At 47.2% G+C, this 20,558-nt stretch overlaps 2 protein-coding genes and 5 non-coding genes across 7 annotated transcripts in view; 1 reads left to right on the top strand and 6 right to left on the bottom strand.

Moving 5' to 3' along the window:
- Positions 1–6,894: 6,894 nt before the first annotated feature.
- Positions 6,895–8,343, bottom strand: UBC (ubiquitin C). The gene has a single exon (XM_056859249.1). It carries the CDS (start codon positions 8,341–8,343, stop codon positions 6,973–6,975), a length of 1,371 nt encoding a protein of 456 aa, XP_056715227.1. The 3' UTR covers positions 6,895–6,972.
- Positions 8,344–11,327: 2,984 nt separating this feature from the next.
- TRNAA-UGC (transfer RNA alanine (anticodon UGC)) lies at positions 11,328–11,399 on the bottom strand. Its single transcript has one exon. It is a non-coding gene; the product is annotated as a tRNA-Ala (tRNA).
- A 783-nt stretch (positions 11,400–12,182) lies between these two features.
- TRNAD-GUC (transfer RNA aspartic acid (anticodon GUC)) lies at positions 12,183–12,254 on the bottom strand. The gene has a single exon. It is a non-coding gene; the product is annotated as a tRNA-Asp (tRNA).
- Positions 12,255–13,458: 1,204 nt separating this feature from the next.
- TRNAF-GAA (transfer RNA phenylalanine (anticodon GAA)) lies at positions 13,459–13,531 on the bottom strand. The gene has a single exon. It is a non-coding gene; the product is annotated as a tRNA-Phe (tRNA).
- Positions 13,532–14,464: 933 nt separating this feature from the next.
- On the bottom strand, positions 14,465–14,536 carry TRNAD-GUC (transfer RNA aspartic acid (anticodon GUC)). The gene has a single exon. It is a non-coding gene; the product is annotated as a tRNA-Asp (tRNA).
- A 601-nt stretch (positions 14,537–15,137) lies between these two features.
- Positions 15,138–15,209, top strand: TRNAA-UGC (transfer RNA alanine (anticodon UGC)). The gene has a single exon. It is a non-coding gene; the product is annotated as a tRNA-Ala (tRNA).
- Positions 15,210–19,675: 4,466 nt separating this feature from the next.
- Positions 19,676–20,558, bottom strand: part of DHX37 (DEAH-box helicase 37) — a 28,774-nt gene continuing 27,891 nt past the window's right edge. Inside the window, exon 27 of the mRNA XM_056859473.1 lies at positions 19,676–19,758. Coding sequence (XP_056715451.1) covers positions 19,676–19,758 — 83 coding nt within the window. The remainder of the gene's footprint in view (positions 19,759–20,558) is intronic.

Below are 20,558 nucleotides of genomic sequence, written 5' to 3'. Positions count from 1 at the left end.
GGATTCCCGATCACGCCTCCTCTCCGAGGGTCTTTCCCAACGCCGCTTGAGCCAGGCCACTGGGGGCCGGGAGGCTGGACCTCGGCCTTGCCGCCCCCGAGATGCACGCTCCCCCCCGTCAAAAACCCCCTCCCCAAACTCAACAAGCAGCCCCGGTGCCAAGGCGCGAGGCGCCGGGCGCCGGAAAGGCAAAACCCGCCTTGCGCAACTGGCCCTCCTCCTCCTCCTCTTCCTCCTCCTCCTCCCCGCGGCCCTGTCCAGCGGCGCCGCCCACCTTGACCACCTGCTCCTCCACGATGGCGGGCAGGGCGAGCAGCAGCGCCAGCCCCAGGGCCAGCAGGGCCAAGCCCCCCAGCCCGCAGGCCGCCGCCGCCCGGCTCCGCGCGCCCGCCGTCATGGCCAGCCTCTCCGGACGCGCTGCAGCGCCCCGCCGGCCACCCCGGCCCTATATGCGGCCGCCCGCCGCCCCCTCGGACCGCCCCCTCGGAGGAGGGGAGGGGGGCGGCCGGGCCGGGCCGGGGGGAGGCGCTTGGAGGGGAGGGGCGCCCATGGCGACGCCGAGGCGCGGGCGGCGGAGGGCGAGGCGAAGGCGCTCCCGGGAGGCGCGGCGCTGCCCTTGCCACCTCCCGGCTGGGAAAGGCCTGGAGGTTGGGGGGGGGGGCTCCCATGCCCTCGAGTCCAGTGGCCAAAGACTCTATTCTCTCTTTTAAAAAAAAAAAATTTTGTTTTTTTTTTATATCACCATAATTTGCATCATTCAATAACATCGTTATATAATACATATATAATATATAATACATATATAATATATAATTTGCATCATTCAATAACATCGTTATATAATACATATATGATATCTAATACATCGTTATATAATACAAACGTTATTTTTCTTAACCAAATAACTATTTGTGTGTGTGTGTTGTGTGTGAAGTGCCGTCAAGTTGCTTCCGACTCATGGCGACCCTATGAATGAAAGTCCTCCAAAATGTCTTATCTCTGACAGCCTTGCTCAGATCTTGCAAACTGAAGGCTGTGGCTTCCTTTATTGAGTCAATCCAACTATTTAATGCTAGTATTTCATTGACTTCCCCTCCTCTGTCTGTTTGATAACTTAATTGTCCCCTTTGCATTTAAGTTCTAATTCATTATATATTTTTTCTTATATCAATCTAATTACCATTCTTTTAATCTTAATCAATATCCTTAATAATATTTCTACTGCTCTCGTTGGAATTAGATCAAAGTATAATTTTGTCTTCCTTCTTAGTCTTGATTCCAACACATTGCTTCATTTTGGATTGAAAAAAATGGGTTTCAACATTTCGAGAGACAGAATCACTTCTAAGTAGGGTTGCCAACTGTCTGGAGGAGAAAGATGCCCTGCACCTTTAACAGAGGCTTAATGGGATGTTAGAGAGCCAGCGCGGTGTAGTGGTTAAGAGCAGTGGTTTGGAGCGTTGGACTCTAATCTGGAGAACCAGGTTTGATTCCCCACTCCTCCTCCACATGAGCAGCGGAGGCTAATTTGGTGAACTGGATTTGTTTCCCCACTCCTCCAGATGAAGCCAGCTGGGTGACCTTGAGCTAGTCACAGCGCTTAGAGCCCTCAGCCCCACTTTCTTCACAAGGTGTCTGTTGTGGGGAGGGGAAGGGAAGGTGATTGTAAGCCGATTTGATTCTTCCTTAAGTGGTAAGAGAAAGTCAGTATAAAAAAAACCCTTCTTCCTCTTATTTACTTCCGCACCATAAAAAGCATCAGCTGCCTTTCCCCACAAATTAAGCTTCTGCTAAAGGGACATTTCTCCCCCTCCCAGCCTGTTGGTGACCTTATCCGCCACTGCAAAGGCCTGTCCCCTAAAAGCAAAGATTCTTAACAATAACTCTGTAAAAAGAACACGCTTGTGATGAACGCGGCTGGGGCCAAGGCTCACGGCTCCGAGTTTTATAGGTCCCAGACCATGATGGAAGTTAAGAACCACATGCTTGAATTGATTCCTGGAAACATTAGCCGCAAGTACATCTGATAAAGCACGGGCTGGGTTCTGTTCATTGCTCCCTGTTACAAAGGGGCAGGCAAACACTTTTGTGTTTGCTTTGGTCGAAGCTTCTGGGTTGCCTTTGGCTCCGCTCACACTGCCAAGACTAGTGTGATCAACAGTCTCTCTTATCACAACCCAGCAAACTTTGTTGCATGATAAAGCTAATTGGGTCACTTATACCTTAGAAGGCTGCTAAGAGTTTTCAGACTTATTCTGATAAGCTTTGTAAACATCTGTCCCAATAAACACTTATTAACCTAGGAGTTATTGCAACCTATTAAGGTAAAAAGGAAATATCTCAAGACTGCATCTTTGGTCTACGGATACCTTTGGCAGCTATAAAAAGCTCTGTGACCTGAAATATTGCATTGATACTGCTGGAAAGGCAGATCTTTGGGCTGTGTTTTCTGGGTTTCCCCCAAATTTTGTTGCTGAAAAACACAGTGCATTTCTTCAGTTGCTAAGGCCATTTCAGTTGCTAAGGCCATTGTACGTGTGAATAAGCCTCTATCAAATAGGCAAGCCAGCTGAACAGGATAATGCAAGGGGCACTTAGGTTGAAACAGGGCCAGAGAACACATTGAACCAGAGATAGCTAAATATCAAATTACAAGTGGGAACACCCAAGGACTTGTGGGAGGCATCTCATGTCCTCTTCCCCCACTATTTTCTCTTTCCCTTTCATTAAAGTCCCCCCCCCCGTAGCCTCCCCCCTTCTCCTGTTTCTTTATCCTCTTCTCAGCCAATATCCAACCTACATTTATCTACCCCTTTGTTTTAGGCTTCCCTCCCCAAGCATACTACCTTGGAAAACTATGGCGCAATTGTGTGGTGCTGGCCACACGGCCACACCCACTGGCATGCGTGGTGTAGTGGTTAAGAGCAGTGGTTTGGAGCGGCGGACTCTGATCTGGAGAACCGGGTTTGATTCTCCACTCCTCCACATGGGCAGCGGAGGCTAATCTGGGGAACTGGATGTTTTCCCCCACTCCTCCGCATGAAGCCAGCTGGGTGACCTTGGGCTAGTCATACTCTTTCAGCCCCACCTACCTCACAGGGTGTCTGTTGGGGGGGAGGGTGATTGTAAGTGGTTTGAGTCTCCCTTAAGTGGTATCAATCAATCATCATTCCTTTATTGGCATAAAAACACAATGGAATGGAAATATTCAAAGGTGCCCCTTATAGAGTAGTTAAAAGACAGTTACATCGAATAGCGCTGTTTGTTGATACTGCCATCTAATTAAATGATTGGTGGGCTTTTAAAACAAACTTGTGCCACCATCTCCAATATTTGGGGCGAATTGTTAAATAAATAAGAAACCTTAAGTGGTAGAGAAAGTCGAGATATAAAAGCAACTCTTTTTCTTCATGGTACGGAACCCTCAAGGCCTTGTGGGGTGGTACCCCCTTTCCCCCTGTATCCCCCTCCCCACACTATTTCCTCTTCCCCTCCTACTGTCAACCCCCATATCCTCCCCTCTTTCCCGACCTCATTCTCCCTTTCTCAGCCGTTCACCAACCTTCACTGTGATCTTCACATCGTGACTGAAGGTAAGGCCACGGCAGCCCTTTTCTGGCTGGCTTTGCGTCCTGCCGCAGCCATTTTGTGGCAGCGCCCACCATGCTGTGTCACAATTCCAAGGGTGCCCACAGGCTCAAAAAGGTTGGGGACCCCTGATCGAGGCACACTAAGGAAAATAAACAAAAAGACAGGCTCTAACCTAATATATGTTGCATAAGGAAGAAGAAGAGTTGGTTTTCATATGCTGACTTTCTGTACCACTTAAGGCAGAGTCCAACCAGCTTACAATCACCTTCCCTTCTTCTCCCAACAGACACCCTGAGGGGCAGGTGAGGCTGAGAGAGCTCTTAATAGAAGTGTGACTAGCCCAAGGTCACCCAGCTGGCCTTATGTGTGTGTAGGAGCAGGGAAACCAACCTGGTTCGCCAGAGCTACTCATGTGGAAGAGTGGGGAATCAAACCCGGTTCTCCAGATCCGAGTCCACTGCTCCAAAGTTGCTCTTAACCACTACACCACTCTGGCTGGTAGTTAGATTGCATGCACGTTTGAGAACTAATGTATATTTGCTAAGTTAAAGATTTACTTTTAAGATTTAACGATTAATAGCAGATAGTACAGAATGATTCATTTCCACTCCTTTCAGTAGTTGGCGAGGATCTTGCTACAGATATGGAGTTTTGATTGTGTATGAGGAGTATATGTTTTATGTTTGTATGCATGTGTTATAAAAATAAAAATTTAATTAAAAAAAGACAGGTTCTAACCAAAGTACTGGCAACCTACGGTATGTTGCATCTGATCTGGGTAGATGAAGGATGAGCACCTTGGTGCATCTCCTTCCTGTCATCCATGATCCATGGAATTCCCAACCAGTAGGAGCCAAGGAAGGAAGGAACTAGCAACCCCCCCCAAAAAAGGTCCCCTTTTCAGATCCTATTCCCATTTGTGCCCTGGGGTCTTCAAGCCAATCTGGTTGCTAAACCTCGGATCTTCAGCCCACCAAACCTGCACCCGCCAAACAAGGAGTGTTAACACACCAGAAGGCTGGCTTCTCTCTCCCAGCTGGAAAGGCTGGCCTGTTCCGGCAAAGAGCATCTTTCCCCCTTCATCCTAGCCATGAAGACGCCTGGCTCTTTTCCCACCAGTGTTACTCTCTTTTCCCATCAGTGTTCCCCACCCATCTCACTACAGAAGCATGAACAAACCTACCTCAGTTTGGATATAGTGGATTTTGATATAATCTAAATCGTCAAGTTGGAAAATGTTCTAATAAATTTTGCCAGAAAATCCACATCCCTGACTGTACAGTACACACACAGCCATCATCTTTGCAGGTAAATACAGGGGACAGCTGCACATACCTGCTTATTTCCTGGCTGAGCATCAAGGACTTGCCTGAAACTGCAGCATTTGGCTGTGATGCCAATGTGCGTGGGCAGGTTGCTGGTTATCCCAAGCTTGCTGGTGCAGAAACACCCTTGACTGCAACACCTTGGTTTGCCTGCAGCAAAGCCAGCCGACAAAACGCATGGAAGGGTTTACTGAACATTGGCACCGAGCTGTATTAGAACCAACATTCACACTATCAGTTCATAGCCAATTGCTAAATATTTTATTTAGCAGTGTTGTTTGGGAGGCGCTGTCACTCAGCGGCAGAACATTGGCTTTACGCGCCCACAGCCAGGTTCACTCCTCAGCATCTCCATTTACAACTTAGGTAACCAGGCAATGGGAAAGACCTCTCTGCTCATGAGAACACAGGCCCGCTGCCAGTCAGGGAACACAAGACTGACCTGGAGACAAAAAGCTTAATGCTGTATAAAGCAGCTTCATGTGGCCATCTATTTTCAGGCAGACAATGAGTTGGCAGCAACCTATACCACAGTGCCAGGGAATGATTAACCACTGGCTCCCTCCTGCTCAGTGCTGTAGTGCGTCATGTTTTAGCCTGCTTTTTTCTAAAGCAGAATAGTTCAGTAGCAGGACTCCCAGGATGCTTATAAAAAGTATGACCTCTACTGGTTGGGCAAGGGACCTGATACACAGAACTCACTTTGGAGAAGTGTTTTCCCAATACTGGTGCACCACCACCAATCCTTTCTGGTGTTCCACATAAGCCACTAAGAAAGTGGCTTTAACTTCACACATGGCAAAATGTTCCTTGACATTACTGAATCCCATGAAGCACTCATTGACCCTGAGGTTGAAGAGCCAAGTATGACCAAACACATTGGGCACACCTTGCAGAAGATTCACAATTCAGCTAACTCATTTCCACCCATTCCTTTACAAAACCACCTTGCCCTACAGTGATGCAGTCTGGTAAAACCCTTGCGCAACCTCCGCCACCCTCCTCCTTGGTGGGAACCCAGACTTCCAAGCGAGGCCAGCTAAATATTCCCCAGCTTTATATATAGAACTGGCTCTGCTCACTTTCCAGTTTTCTAGAAGCAGGCTACAGGCTGTTTTTTTTTTTTTTTTGCACAAGTGTTTTAACAAATATTTGACTACAAGTGTTAAGATGCAGCAGCTCTTTGGGAACTACAGACTTGGCCCTATTGCATATTTTTATCCTACCCTTCCCTCCATAACATTCTCATTGCCATTTTCTCCAGCCTCGTGTGTGTTTGGGTGCAAGACTAGCACAGTATGACTTCAATGAAATACATGGACATTGGAGCCAGGTCTTCCAGGCACTATCGACATTATGATTTATGGGATAATCTTGCTAGAAGGCCTGAACATAAAGTTCATGAAAACCACCATACATTTCAGCTTGGATAACTGAAACCAAAAAATCACTTCTATGGATGGTTAAGGAAGATGATTCCATTGATAGCTTTTGAGTCCAACTGATTTCTGCCTATACTAGACTCAGGATGCTGAGGACTACAGCAAGCACTTGGGTCAAATAAGCCCCAGAACACTGAATCTCAAGATTGATTTACTTTAGATTATTAGAAGAATGAGAAAACATTGCAGTATTGCTTAGAATTCCCATGTTTTGATGGGCTAAATGTCTTTAAAAACCACTTGGGTATTCAGGATATTCATCACAAGCCTCCTGCATGAGGCATAGTATTTTAGACACAGCTTGGCTTTACAGTAAGGCTAAATTGGCTAAGCAAGCAACTGGGTTTTTTGTTTTCTGAAGGTATAACTTCCTCAAGCCACATCAATTCACTCCCCCCCCCCACTTGCTATGTTTCCATTACTTTGGTTAAATTAGAAACTGGTGGCTGTGGTCTTCAACATATATTACTTTTATTAGACGCAACAATAATAGTATACCACAAAATTTTACCCAGCTAAGTTAAAAGAGACACATATTTGGGAACGCAACAGCTTTATTGAAACAAAGTGCAGTGATATTTCACTTGAGAGGATGGAAGCAAACAGCAACTTAATTAACCACCCCTGAGACGCAGGACAAGATGCAGGGTGGACTCCTTCTGGATGTTGTAGTCGGAGAGGGTGCGGCCATCTTCTAGCTGCTTGCCGGCAAAGATGAGCCTCTGCTGGTCAGGGGGGATGCCCTCTTTGTCTTGGATTTTGGCCTTCACATTCTCAATGGTGTCACTTGGCTCCACCTCCAGAGTAATGGTCTTGCCAGTCAGGGTCTTAACGAAGATTTGCATGCCTCCCCTCAGACGCAGCACAAGATGCAGGGTGGACTCCTTTTGGATGTTGTAGTCAGAGAGGGTGCGGCCATCTTCTAGCTGCTTGCCAGCGAAGATGAGCCTCTGCTGGTCAGGGGGGATGCCCTCTTTGTCCTGGATCTTGGCCTTCACATTCTCAATGGTGTCACTGGGCTCCACCTCCAGGGTTATGGTCTTGCCAGTCAGGGTCTTAACGAAGATTTGCATGCCTCCCCTGAGACGCAGCACAAGATGCAGGGTGGACTCCTTCTGGATGTTATAATCAGAGAGGGTGCGGCCATCTTCTAGCTGCTTGCCGGCAAAGATGAGCCTCTGCTGGTCAGGAGGAATGCCCTCTTTGTCCTGGATCTTGGCCTTCACGTTCTCAATGGTGTCACTGGGCTCCACCTCCAGGGTTATGGTCTTGCCAGTCAGGGTCTTAACAAAGATTTGCATGCCTCCCCTCAGGCGCAGCACAAGATGCAGGGTGGACTCCTTTTGGATGTTGTAGTCAGAGAGGGTGCGGCCATCTTCTAGCTGCTTGCCAGCGAAGATCAGCCTCTGCTGGTCAGGGGGGATGCCCTCTTTGTCCTGGATCTTGGCCTTCACGTTCTCAATGGTGTCACTGGGCTCCACCTCCAGGGTTATGGTCTTGCCAGTCAGGGTCTTAACGAAGATTTGCATGCCTCCCCTCAGGCGAAGCACAAGATGCAGGGTGGACTCTTTTTGGATGTTGTAGTCAGAGAGGGTGCGGCCATCTTCTAGCTGCTTGCCAGCGAAGATCAGCCTCTGCTGGTCAGGGGGGATGCCCTCTTTGTCCTGGATCTTGGCCTTCACATTCTCAATGGTGTCACTGGGCTCCACTTCCAGGGTTATGGTCTTGCCAGTCAGGGTCTTCACAAAAATCTGCATGCCTCCCCTGAGACGCAGGACAAGATGCAGGGTGGACTCCTTCTGGATATTGTAGTCGGAGAGGGTGCGGCCATCTTCTAGCTGCTTGCCGGCAAAGATGAGCCTCTGCTGGTCAGGGGGAATGCCCTCTTTGTCCTGGATCTTGGCCTTCACATTCTCAATGGTGTCACTGGGCTCCACCTCCAGGGTAATGGTCTTGCCAGTCAAGGTCTTCACAAAGATCTGCATCTTCTGTTTAAAAGGGGGAAAGGGGAGAGAGACACACAGGGAATTGCAGGTTAGACGACTCTGTTCCAAGGTCAGCCCGACCAGTTACAACAATCCAGAATTTGGCAAAAGCCTCATCGGGGCATACGGGCAGCGTTGCTTCCGCGCTCCCCTCCCCCCTCAAGCTCCTCCCCCTACGGGGAGTGAAGCGGCCGGAGCCGCGCATGCGCCCTCGCCTCTCACGAAGCCGAACGACGCCACAAAGGCCGAATGCGTCACAGCGCATGCGCACGGACAACCTCCCCGCCCCTCTGCCTGCCTCCGCCATTTTATCTCGCGGGGCGGAAACGACCGGCCGCCACTCCCGAAGAGGGAAGGAAGGCGGCTTCACCGAGCGACCCTACCTTCTCCCCTCACAATCTCCTTTTTCGCCTCGAGAAAACCCCGGCTTAGTTTTACTCGCTCGCCTCCCCCCGTTTCCCCTCACCCGTAAAACCGCCCGCTTTTCTCTCCGTCCGGGCCAACATTAGCTCTTTCCTCACCCCCGCCGCCCAACGTCTTTTAACACTCAATAACTGGCAAAACACGTCCCTTCAAAAAAAAAACACAACCAAATACGTTATAACCGCTACCGCACAAGCACTCACCGCACGGCCCGAGCTGATCCTAGCAGACAACAACGTACCACCGACAACAGACAGCCTGTTCTAACTGCGCCAACCGGACCGGCACTCTCTTATATAGTTCTCGCCGGCCGAGATCACTCCGCCAAGTCGGTTGCCCTAACGCTGAGAGAAACTATAGTCCTCCGCGCGCGCCCGTGCTTTACCAACCGTATGGTAAAGAGCAGAAAGCCACGCCCCTTTTTAAACTGAGGGGACGGCGGAAGGACAACGTTTCTCGGCTACGCTGTCAAAACAATTGACCGTTGAGAACGGGATGGGGGAAGGAGAGGCAGGCGACGAGCTCGCAGGAACACCTGGGCCGGATCCCCATTAATCTGGAACGGGTTCTGGAACTGCTGATAAAAATGGGAGTGTCTTGATTTCGGTTGCCAACTTCCAGGGAGGGACTGGAGCTCTCCCAGCATTACAGCTCATCTCCAGACTACAGAGACCAGTTAAGCACATAAGGAAAGCCTTTTTATATTTACAACGCTTATCCCTTTCCCTTTTTTTCCCCCTGTACCCCTTCAATTATATATATATAAAAAATAAAAATAATAATAAAAAAAGCACATAAGGAAAGCCCTGCTGGATCAGACCCAGGCCCATCAAGTCCAGCAGTCTGTTCACACAGCGGCCAACCAGGCGCCTCTGGGAGCTGGCAACCCTATCCAGATCTCTTGCAAAGGCACATTTTGCTGACAATGTACACAACCAAGGCAGGCTCTCACCAGGCATAGTTAAACGGTGGAACTCCCTGCCCCAGGATGTGGTGATGGCTGCCAGCTTGGAAGGCTTGGAGAGGGGAGTGGACATGTTCATGCAGGAGAGGGCTATCCATGGCTACTAGTCAAAACGAATACTAGTCATGATGCCTACCTATTCTCTCCAGGATCAGAGGAGCATGCCGAATATATTAGGTGCTGTGGAACACAGGCAGGATGGTGCTGCTGCCGTCGCCTTGCTTGTGGGCTTCCTAGAGGCACCTGGTTGGCCACTGTGTGAACAGACTGCTGGACTTGGTGGGCCTTGGTCTGATTCAGCAGGGCTTTTCTGATGTTCTTAATTGATACAATTGATACTATTAAACTCTGGAAATCCCTGCCCCAGGATGTGGGGAAGGCTTAAAGCTTGGAAGGCTTTAAGAGGGGACATGTTCATGGAGGAGGAGTGGGCTAACCATGGCTACTAGTCAAAATGAATACTAGTCATGATGCAGACCTATTCTCTCCAGGATCAGGGGAGCATGCCTATTATATTAGGTGCTGTGGAAGACAGGCAGGACAATGATGCTGCAGTCGTCGTGTTTGGGGGCTTCCTAGAAGCACCTGGTTGGCCACTGTGTGAACAGACTGCTGGACTTGGTGGGCCTCCGTCTGATCCAGCGTGGCCTTTCTTATCTTCTTATGACACAGGGACTGCCAACAGCAGAGCGACTTTCATTTCGGTACACAATCTCAACATGGGCAGGATCCTAGGTGGGTCAGGTCAGATGAAATGCACATCCAACCCCTCATGCAGGAAAACCCTCTCTGACCCTTCTCTGAGAAAGGGCTGCTCCATTCTGGGTGGATCCCCCGGTCCAGAAGAGTCTGGGCCACCATGCCTACGCAAGGCCCTTGGAAGGGATGAATTGCCAACTAGGGCGATGGAGGCAAGTCCGGGTGCCAACCTCCAGCTGGAGCCTGGAGATCTCCCAGAGATCAGTTCCCTTGGAGGAAATGGCTGCTTTGGAGGGTGGGCTCTCCGGAATGGCATCCCAGCAGAGGTCCCCTCCCTAAACCCTGCCCCCTCCCCAAATCTCCAGGCATTTCCCAACCTGAAGTTGGCAACCCTAGATTGGAAGGAGCTTCGATTCTCCAGGATTGGAGGGTTTGTGGAACAGAAAGAGGGGACAGAGCTGCACAATAATGCATGTCAACTCAACCTCCCAAAATCCTGGCCCCTACCAAAACCAGGTATTTACTGCAAAAGCACCATTATTAGCATTCGTTCCCCATTTGGCCACCGTCTCCCTGACTGCTGAGGGATTCCAGACTAGTTTTCTGCAGCTGGTTTTTTTTTTAAAATATTTTTATAAGTGTAAAACAGTTTTCTGCAGCTGCTAACAAGTCGCGCATACATAGGGAAGTGAAACCGCATCGTCTGCGCAAAAGCAAAATGGCAAACGAAACGTTTCCGGAAGAGCAAGGACTTGAAAACTTCCTTTGACGTTTGCAAGTTGCTCCCCCGGGTGGGAGCAACACCTAAGCTTTTCTGTAGCAGACAAAAAAAAAAATGAACATGCACGAGCATTTCTGGGAAACCGAAACCAATAAAATAAAGCCGTTAAAAGAAAAGTGGAGATGCCGGGGATTGAACCCGGGGCCTCATACATGCAAAGCATGCGCTCTACCACTGAGCTACATCCCCCTGTTGAAAAAGTGATTTTTTTGCACGCTTCTATACAAAGGCAATTATACTCCATCGGCGTTGCACTGACTGAAAGCAAAGGCGACCTATGGGGATCAGAAAGGAAGAGATAATAGATATGCATTCAGGGAGACAATAGATATGCATTCAGAATACTAAGCAGTCGAACTTGTGTTTTCAGCCTCCTGCGATTTAGGCCATTTATGCATGGGTTTTTTTTCGCCCTGGATTTGCCACTCTTTAGATCACTGGTTCCCAACCGGGGGTCTGTGGACCCCCAGGGGTCCACGAGAACTAAATTAAGGTCTGCGAAACAAAGTTATAAACCCATAATAAATTAATATTTTCAATTAAAAGTTCTCTATTATAAAATATATATATATATATTCAAATATTATTCTAAGTTTAGTGTTTAACTGACAGTTATGATTAAAGTTTATTTTCAAATTCCCGGAATTTTAATTTTGAACCTTGGGGTCCCTGCACCGAACAAAAAAGTCCTAGTGGTCCCTGGTCAAAAAAAGGTTGGGAACCACTGGTCTAGAGAGTGGAAAATGCAAGGCAAACCCCCCCCCCCCCAAAGCAAGCGAAATACAAAGGGCACAAAGTTGTGCAAAAGGAGCAAGCGCTGGAAAAAGTACGGGGACGCTTCCTCATGGTTTGCAGTTAGCAACGAGTGCAGGGAAAGGTGGAATAGTCCACCCAACACGGTGAAGGAATGCACAGGTAGAGAAACAGGCCTGTCGCTGTATCATAGCAGGAGTGGATTCATAAAATTGAATTCTCCCCGTGGGGGAATCGAACCCCGGTCTCCCGCGTGACAGGCGGGGATACTTACCACTATACTAACGAGGAAGAAGTGGAGAAAATGTGCTGGAAATACGTCACTTGAGACTATGATAGGATCCAGCCCGCCTGTATATACAAGCATATATATGCAAATATATATACATATATATTTGCTTTCAAATTGTATCGGCACAGAATCGTAGAACCTATGTGCAATCAGAGCATCAAGAGCTGTAGTTTCCCAATGGAGGGAAATGAGAAGTGTCGAGGAGAGGGGGGGTGGTATCTGGCCATTCTGCGGATTGCTTTCCTTTGCATTATAGGCTGTAACCTCCTTGGGAGCCCAATACCTGGGTGTGTTTGGTCTTTGCCACCGTCCTTCAGGCTGCTAGGAATACAGGCGTGATTATTCCTTTTTATTCCTCTTATTTTTCTTGACTTTGTTTGTCGCCCGCCTTTCTCACTGGAGAACCCCAGGCGGATCCCTCAGTGTAAAACTATGCATCCGGATAGCATGGGACAACCAGGAAGCCATGCGACAAGGAGTAGGATAACAAAAGCAGAAAGAAAGAAAGAAAGAAAGAAAGAAAGAAAGAAAGAAAGAAAGAAAGAAAGAAAGAAAGAAAGAAAGAAAGAAAGAAAGAAAGAAAGAAATGAAAGGGGGAGCTGTTTGCATTGCAGGGACAGGCCAAGAGGAGCAAATCGGTTGTTCCTGGTCGTTTGCAAGGGTTGCAACGAATTGCATGTCTCATTACCAGTGTTGATTTCTCAAGGCCTACTACCCCACAGCCCTCAATTTGCAAGACTTGAGCAAGGCTGTCAAAGAGAGGACATTTTGGAGGACATTGATTCATAGGGTCGCCATGAGTCGGAAGCGACTTGACGGCGCTTAACACAGGCACGCACCGCCCCTCTGCATATCACACCTAATCCAGCCACGCCTGCTAATGTCATTGACTTGCTTTTGACCTTTACATTGCCATTGTGCGTCTAATTCACTTGTCTCTACTTAGGGATAGATGGACAGATCCCATTCTAGCTGTATCTGAAGAAGCGAGCTGTGGCTCACGAGGGCTCGCACCCTGCCAGAAATGTTGTTAAGGTGCTACTGGGCTCCTGCTCTTTTCTACAACGTGTTGTATGTGTGCGTAATGAGGGCTAGGGTTTTCTACAAGCTAGTGCTCACCCGGCTATGCGGGAGCATGCATAAAAAGAAATAAAGTATACTTTTGAGCAAAGGAATTCCACCATTTGTGTCAGGAAAAGCATCTGCCGAAACCCGGGATCGAACCAGGGACCTTTAGATCTTCAGTCTAACGCTCTCCCAACTGAGCTATTTCGGCGACCGGTGATTTTTTCGTGTTCGACTAGCTGTACTTATCGACTAGATACTTTCCCCCTCCCCAATAAATCAACCAATTTGTTTCTTGCAACCCTAGTTTTAAAGTCCTGGCGCCGGATTACAAGCAATAAACGCGCTGTGACGATGCACCGAGCCTGTCCCTTCGTCGTGGCGGCCTTGGGGCAACTTGGCAAGCGGAGCAGAGCTCCTTCTGGCAGCAAGAGCAATGCTAACCAGCAGCGATGGAAAGAGTGCCTCAGAGCATATGCAGAGTTGCTGATGGGGGCAGACTTGGGCCTTGGGAAAGCTGCTGGGGCCGGGGCCGGGGGCGGGAAGCACAGGGGGAATTGACTGTCTGCCCACCCTGCAGCCTGTCGACTCGGAAGCAAGCCTGCGCTGGCGCCTCTGGCACTCTGCGTGTGCTCAGAGGCACTCCTGCCTAGCTCGCGTTGCTTGTTTCTGCCCCAAAGAGCATCCAGTTCTGAGGGGCACGGGGAGGGGTCGTACACGCGTCTCCCTTTCTATTCTCACAACATCTATGCCAGTAAAGGTTTGAATGAATGAATGAATGAATGAGTATTCTCACAACAACCGTGTGAGGCAGGCTAGGCTGGGGGTGGGAGTGACTGGCCAAAACCCATGCCACGAGCTTGCTCTGCAGCAGGAAAAGAGACTATAGTCCCTAGGGAGGTTGACCCCAGGGTTTTGGGTGCAAATTCAGCTTGTCAGTGGAAGCCCCTCCTGTGGGTTACCTCCCTCCCCCCCTTCTTGATTTTTTTTAAATGTTGCAATTCACTCATTGCTTTTGATGTGGGAAAACCCCCACAAAGACAAATGGTGAGAATTCACGGGAGCAGAATCACCTACATACGAGGCAGAGGAAATGCACTGCAAAGCTTTACCTGGCAAGAGAACCAAAAAAGGACGTTGCAGCCTCCCCGTCGGGGAATCGAACCCCGGTCTCCCGCGTGACAGGCGGGGATACTTACCACTATACTAACGAGGACGGGCTTGGACGCGTCCTCGAAATCACATCTGATAAAGTAAGCACACGTTTGGCGCTCTGCGATTGTTTTGTAAGAATGCAACATTTGCAAGAATGGAATAAGCTAATTAGATCTAAGCAGCAAAAGTTCACAACTGCAAATTGACGCGATTTTTTTTTTAAATTGGGTAAGGGAGGGGGAAAACAGTGCACAGTTTGTAGGGAAACAACATATGGGATTTGAAAGGGGGGGTGCTTTGGAGGAGAACGACTGGGGCAAAGAGTCCTTTGTCCCAAAAGCCAGGAAAAAGCGGCATATGCGAGAGGGGGCTAAGAAGACAGCAAGTGTGAACAGCCCCTGGGGCTCTGCAAAGATTATATGTAATTAGTACCAGATCACAATGTATGGGACCCTATTAGAAAGAGCTGTTCCTCACTTTACAGAAGGCAGCTCATATCGCAGGAGGGGATGTATTTGCCTGGTGGGTTGTTTTTCCCCTGTCCAGTTCTTCAACAACAGTGAACAACTGTTTTTCATTTGGGGTGGAAAAAAAGAGACAAAAAAAATAAAGGGCATGGCAGCAGATCTTTAAGTCGTTTTGGAGATTTTTTCAAATGTAAAGGGGATGTAGCTCAGTGGTAGAGCGCATGCTTTGCATGTATGAGGCCCCGGGTTCAATCCCCGGCATCTCCACTTTTTCCCCCCCTCCCTGAACAACAATTTAGCATTTTAAAAAGTTGAAATCCAGGCAGGACTTTCTGCAACGTGCCAGACGTGTAGGTGTTTCAGCCACCGCGACACCATCTCAGTGCTGCAGAACAGAACCTGAGCAGCAATTTACAGGCCTACTTCAGACTACTGAATTATTATTCTTTGAAACTTTGCAGACACACTGGTGTATCTGTTTTCCAAACCAGCTTTAAAGCTTCAGAGGAAAATGCTTTTCCTCCAAATGCAACATCCTAAACAGCCCATACTTTCTCAAGTACAAAACTGTGCCTGTTGACCTCTTGCGAACTTGATGCGCAGGTAGATGTGCGCTCTCTTGTCTTACGGAAACAGGCAGAGCATGCTACCTGCAATTATTTGCCACGCCTGGAAGATCCAACTTGTGCAAGCAAAATAATATTCCAATCCTGAACAGAAGAAAAGAGTAGGAGTCCGGTAGCACCTTAAAGACTGACAAAATTTCTGGCAGGGGATGAACTTTCGCGAGTCACCGCTCACTTCTTCAGATTCGCAAAAGCTCATCCCCTGCCAGAAATTTTGTCAGTCTTTAAGGTGCTACTGGACTCCTACTCTTTTCTACTGCTAGGGACAGACTAACATGACTACCCATCGTAATCCTAAACAGAGTTACACCATTCTAAGCCTCCCCTCCATGGGATTTGGAAGGTTGCAACTGTGTTTATGATGGCTTTGCAAAACACTTACTTCATGCTCAGATTGAAACTTACTCCTGAGCCCCTGAAATAATTATGTACCAATGCCCTGACCCAGATGGCCCAGGCTAGCCCAATCTTGTCGGATCTTGGAAGCAAAGCAGGGTTGGCCCTGGTTACGACTTGGATGGGAGATAACCAAGGAATACCAGAGTTGCTATGCAGTGCCAGGCAATGGTGAACCACCTTTGAACATCTCCGGCCTTGAAAACCCCACTGGGTTGCCACAAATCGGCTGTTGTCATAGTCTCTGACATGTTACAGCACATAAATTTGTTGTACATGTGCAGAATTGTTCATTATAACATTATAAAACTAACATTACGTATACAGACAGTTATATAACTGAAGGTTTAGTTATTTTCAAACTAAAGGAAGAACAAAAGCCTCTGGCTTCATTTAGCTGGTTTCTAAAATACTCCTGCCATCTGTCAAGAGGACTTTTTCTTTACACTTTTAAGGTCTTTCAGTGTGGAACTTTCTACCCCTTTCAAGGCCTTACAGTAGAGGGATTTTACCCTTTTCAAGGATGCCCTTCAAGATAATCTCTTAGGTGGAGACCACCACTTTAATAGCGGTCTTCATATCTTATCAGTTATAGATTTTCTCCCCCCACAAGGCTATAAGGGATGTTCTTCTCTCACAAGGCTATAGGGGATATTTTCACCCTACAAGGTTAGAAGACATGATTTTTACACTCCAAACTACAAGGCTAGCCAAGGCTAACTTATGCAATGTAAGCATATAATTGTGTTTTATGATTTAAATGTGTTAACATTATACTATTGATTTACAAATGAATGTATTAAATGCATCTTGTGCTAGTAAGGAAAATGGTGTTAAATTTGAGTAATATAGAGTTATTACAAAGCTCAAAAATGATAGTTTATAGTTAAGTAAAATGACAAAGAGCATATGGATGTCCATATATGGTCATATAACTAGAGCAACTTCGCACACTAAGTGATGCAATTTAGAATATGCCTGCTACAGGGTTATAGCACCCTTCTAGATAATAAATGTGCAGTTCTTTTCTACCTCCTTTTCAAGGAGTTTGAAACAGTAAGACACAGTAATACGCACAGATTTTCAGAGCTCAGTCAGAGTCTCTCAGAAGATACTGGTATGTATGGTTTTGACTTATTATTCTAGATATTGTGAATTAGATACTTTAAGCTGAATCAGATTTATTTGACTATTATATTTTAAAGTTGGATTTTAAAGCTGAATAGTATGTAATACTTGCTTGCTTTGATTGCATACATTGTAACTGAATACATTGTCACTGCATACATTGTAACAGAGTGATAAGACTTTGTAATTTGCATTTACACATTTTTACTAGAAGTATATCAATAAAAAGACTTGCTTTTCATAAAGTAGGTAAAGTCGTTGAGTCCTGTTTTGGTGGCTGGCTGAATAAGATAACATCACTTCTTAGGAAGTGGTCCTTTCTAAGAGCCCAGTCACTTCAACAGCATGACCCGCTTCACTGTGACTTGACAGCCCTTTACATTCACGTACACTGGCTGCGGCCTAAAAGCATGGAGTACATTGCTGAAGCCCTCTGCTGCAAAACTGCAGGAAAGCTGCCTGCATTCATTGGTATGAGGAGCCCTTTTGCTGCTGAGAAATGCATAAAGACCCACCCATTAGCATCTTCAGACCCTGGATTTTGGACACTAATAAGGACTGTCCTATGGGGCACAATCAACTAACATGCAAGAGCATAGGAGTTAATTTCATTGGAAGCCACCCAAGTGGATTCTACATCTGTTTCAGGGTGTAGCCAAATTCTGCATCTGTTTCAGGGTGCAGTAGAGGAGCTTGATTCGAGCCAATAGCACCCTTAGAGACCAGCAAGTATCCTGGTCGAGTCAAAGCTCCCTTCGTTAGATATGCCCGTATTAGCCCAAACCAATTCTCCACCTGATTGCAAAATCAATACCACAAAATAGCACTGATTCAACATGAACCTTTCATGTGTTCCAGAGCTCATCATCTGGGGAAGGTTGATATTTTGTAATACTCTGATTGTTTTGGGAATTTTCCCATGGACCAACATGGCTTCTCAACAATCCCTCTCCAACGTAACATTTCCCACATGTTTTGCATGTGTGAAGCAGACCTAAGCGGTTATTTTCCCTGTGTGTATCACACCCCTATATTTCGGTTTCCAAAAAGCATGCACAACTTTCCGGGTTTCAGGCCGTTTTGCAAACTTGTGTAACGAAAACGGGAACGCACAAAGGCGAGTAGGAAAAGAAAAAGACACTTTTATTTCATAAAATTGCAGTGTTATAATACGAAACAAGACGAAGAACAAGTTAGACACAGTGAATTCACATGGTAAAAGTAGCCATTAAAGCTCTTATCAAAAGGATGTGGCACCATATTTTCCAATCACCATGAAGTTGGGTCCCACAAAAGACAACATCAGCTTGGAAAAACACCCTTTTCTATAAAGGATATTTCATTTGCTTGAAGCAGCCCACCCAGTTAACACTGGGCTCTGCCAACCCCTCTCCAGCCCGGAGGCCATCTGGTAGGAAAGAGGCTACACTATCGGCTCTGGTGTGCGGGGCCTTCATTCCAACAGCCCCGAAGCAGCGTACGACAGCCCTTTAGGGAAGGAAGTGCACGAAGAAGGCCTCATATCACTTCATAAGTGTCTTCAAAAGATTTAGGTTTCTCGTTCATAATCACATCTCTGAGAAATGCATTCTTTGTAATGTTTGTTTCCCTCAGTACAGGCCCGAATTGCAAAAATATATATATTTAAATATATCCATGTCTAAAGGAAACACACAAATACACACACACTCCAGGAAATACAAAACATGGCAGAGATTGAACAAACAAAAAATAAACGCAACAGGCTTCCAAGCTGGGGGAAAGAACATGTTTGTTTGTTATCGTAAGTTACGAGGATCCCACATCCTTCTGTTTCTTGACATGGGTATTCAAGGCATCCCCTGACCTCAACGGAGGTCATGATGAACTCAAGGATTTTCCATCCTTCTTGCACACCAAGAAACTAATACAGCCTAAAAGCTTTTTCTTTTCAAAGGGAGAAACAACAAGAACAGCTGGAAATGATCCAGCAAGCAGCCATCAGAATGCCAGGGATGATCTTCTATAGAAATCAAGTTTTGAAGTAGAATGTCTTTATTTCAGTGTTCAACTTGGAATTGAGGCTTGAAGATGGCCCTGAAATTGCTCATTTGGACTAGGATGTATCATGTTGTGGACCGATCCATCTCATTAAAGCTTTTCCCAGAAAAGTTAGCTGCTCTCTCGTTCTGTCGGATGCCACGAAACCAGGGCCAAGACGCCTGGCTCAGACCCCTCATTTTTTCCAAACTAGCTAAGCACTAAAGCACCCCTGCACATGACAGATAAGTTCACCATGCCCTGGTGACGTTGCGCATGTTTTTAAACAAGTGTGGATTAGACCTCCAACAAATGCCCATAACGATATCCTCATTCGTACTGGGGAGGAAGAGCATCTTTGCGCATGTTCTTTTGCGACCGTGGACCTGCTCCTTCTAGAAAAATGCATTGCCAGGAACCCATGGAAGCGCATGAAGACGGCCCGCACCTCTGCGAACAAGCCGGTCTCTTCCTTGCAAATACGGACATCTCTTTTCCAGTTGGATCCTTGCAGCCCAGTTATTTCTAAGGAGTACTTTGTCAAAGGAGACAGTGGAGGACAATTCATGGGGTTACAGGTGGCCAGATTTTAGATACGTTATCATGCGCCGCTTCTGGGATCCACTGGCAATATTCCATCAACAGATCTGAAACAGAACAATAATTTGTGAGCGAGGGTCCTTAACGGAAAGCAGTTTTTATGAAAGGCTAGACAACAGGATCGGATGAAACTATCAAAAGTGTTTCAAAGTCACTCTGTGATCATGATGGCGGACAGAGCAGGTTACAGTCTAACCTTACATCAAGGGATTCACAGCTGACGGGACACAGACAACAGAAACAGGGTGCCCTTTCCACAGGTGAGGCGGGAAAAGCCGGTTTGTAAACTATTTCATCATTCCTTTAAAAATGTTCATCTAGCTGGAATGCCAGGACTCTCAAACTGTTAGGGTTCCATGACAATTACGTCAATTCAACTCTAAACATGGCAAGGCTCCCGTGAGCCCCATGAACCACCTGTAAAAAGCTCCCGCTGAAACTCTGCATGAGTCACTGCTCTGGCAAGCAACTGCTTCCAAATAGCTTCTTCTAGGATGAGTAATTCCACTGCAACTCTCTGCTTTGGGTGTGATCGGATCACCCGACCAATGCAAAGGCGCAGCACAATCACCCGCCTTTCGAGGAGGTTGCCCGTTGAGCCTCTGTATGAAAGACTAGTCAGGATCCACCTACTTCAGATCACACCACAGGGCCATCTCCATACGTGTGTGTGTGTGGGGAGGTCTGTTCAGACCGTTTCACTATTCTTTTTTTTATCAGTGGGTTGTTAGAATGTGATCTACTCCTCATCTACAACCCCTCCAGGAAGGTAATCTTGTGCTTGTCTGTCTTCCAGACAGACAGAAGACCGCTGCAACTTCGCCGGCATGCCCAAGTTCCAAGATGT

The sequence above is a fragment of the Euleptes europaea genome, chromosome 13 (genome assembly GCF_029931775.1).
Source record: "Euleptes europaea isolate rEulEur1 chromosome 13, rEulEur1.hap1, whole genome shotgun sequence".
Taxonomy (NCBI): domain Eukaryota; kingdom Metazoa; phylum Chordata; class Lepidosauria; order Squamata; family Sphaerodactylidae; genus Euleptes; species Euleptes europaea.
Note: the sequence above shows the minus strand (reverse complement) of the source record. Positions and strands in the feature narration are given on the sequence as shown.

Excerpts from the sequence above, each read along its gene's own strand:
- UBC (XM_056859249.1), bottom strand. The coding sequence starts at position 8,343 with ATGCAGATCTTTGTGAAGACCTTGACTGGCAAGACCATTACCCTGGAG.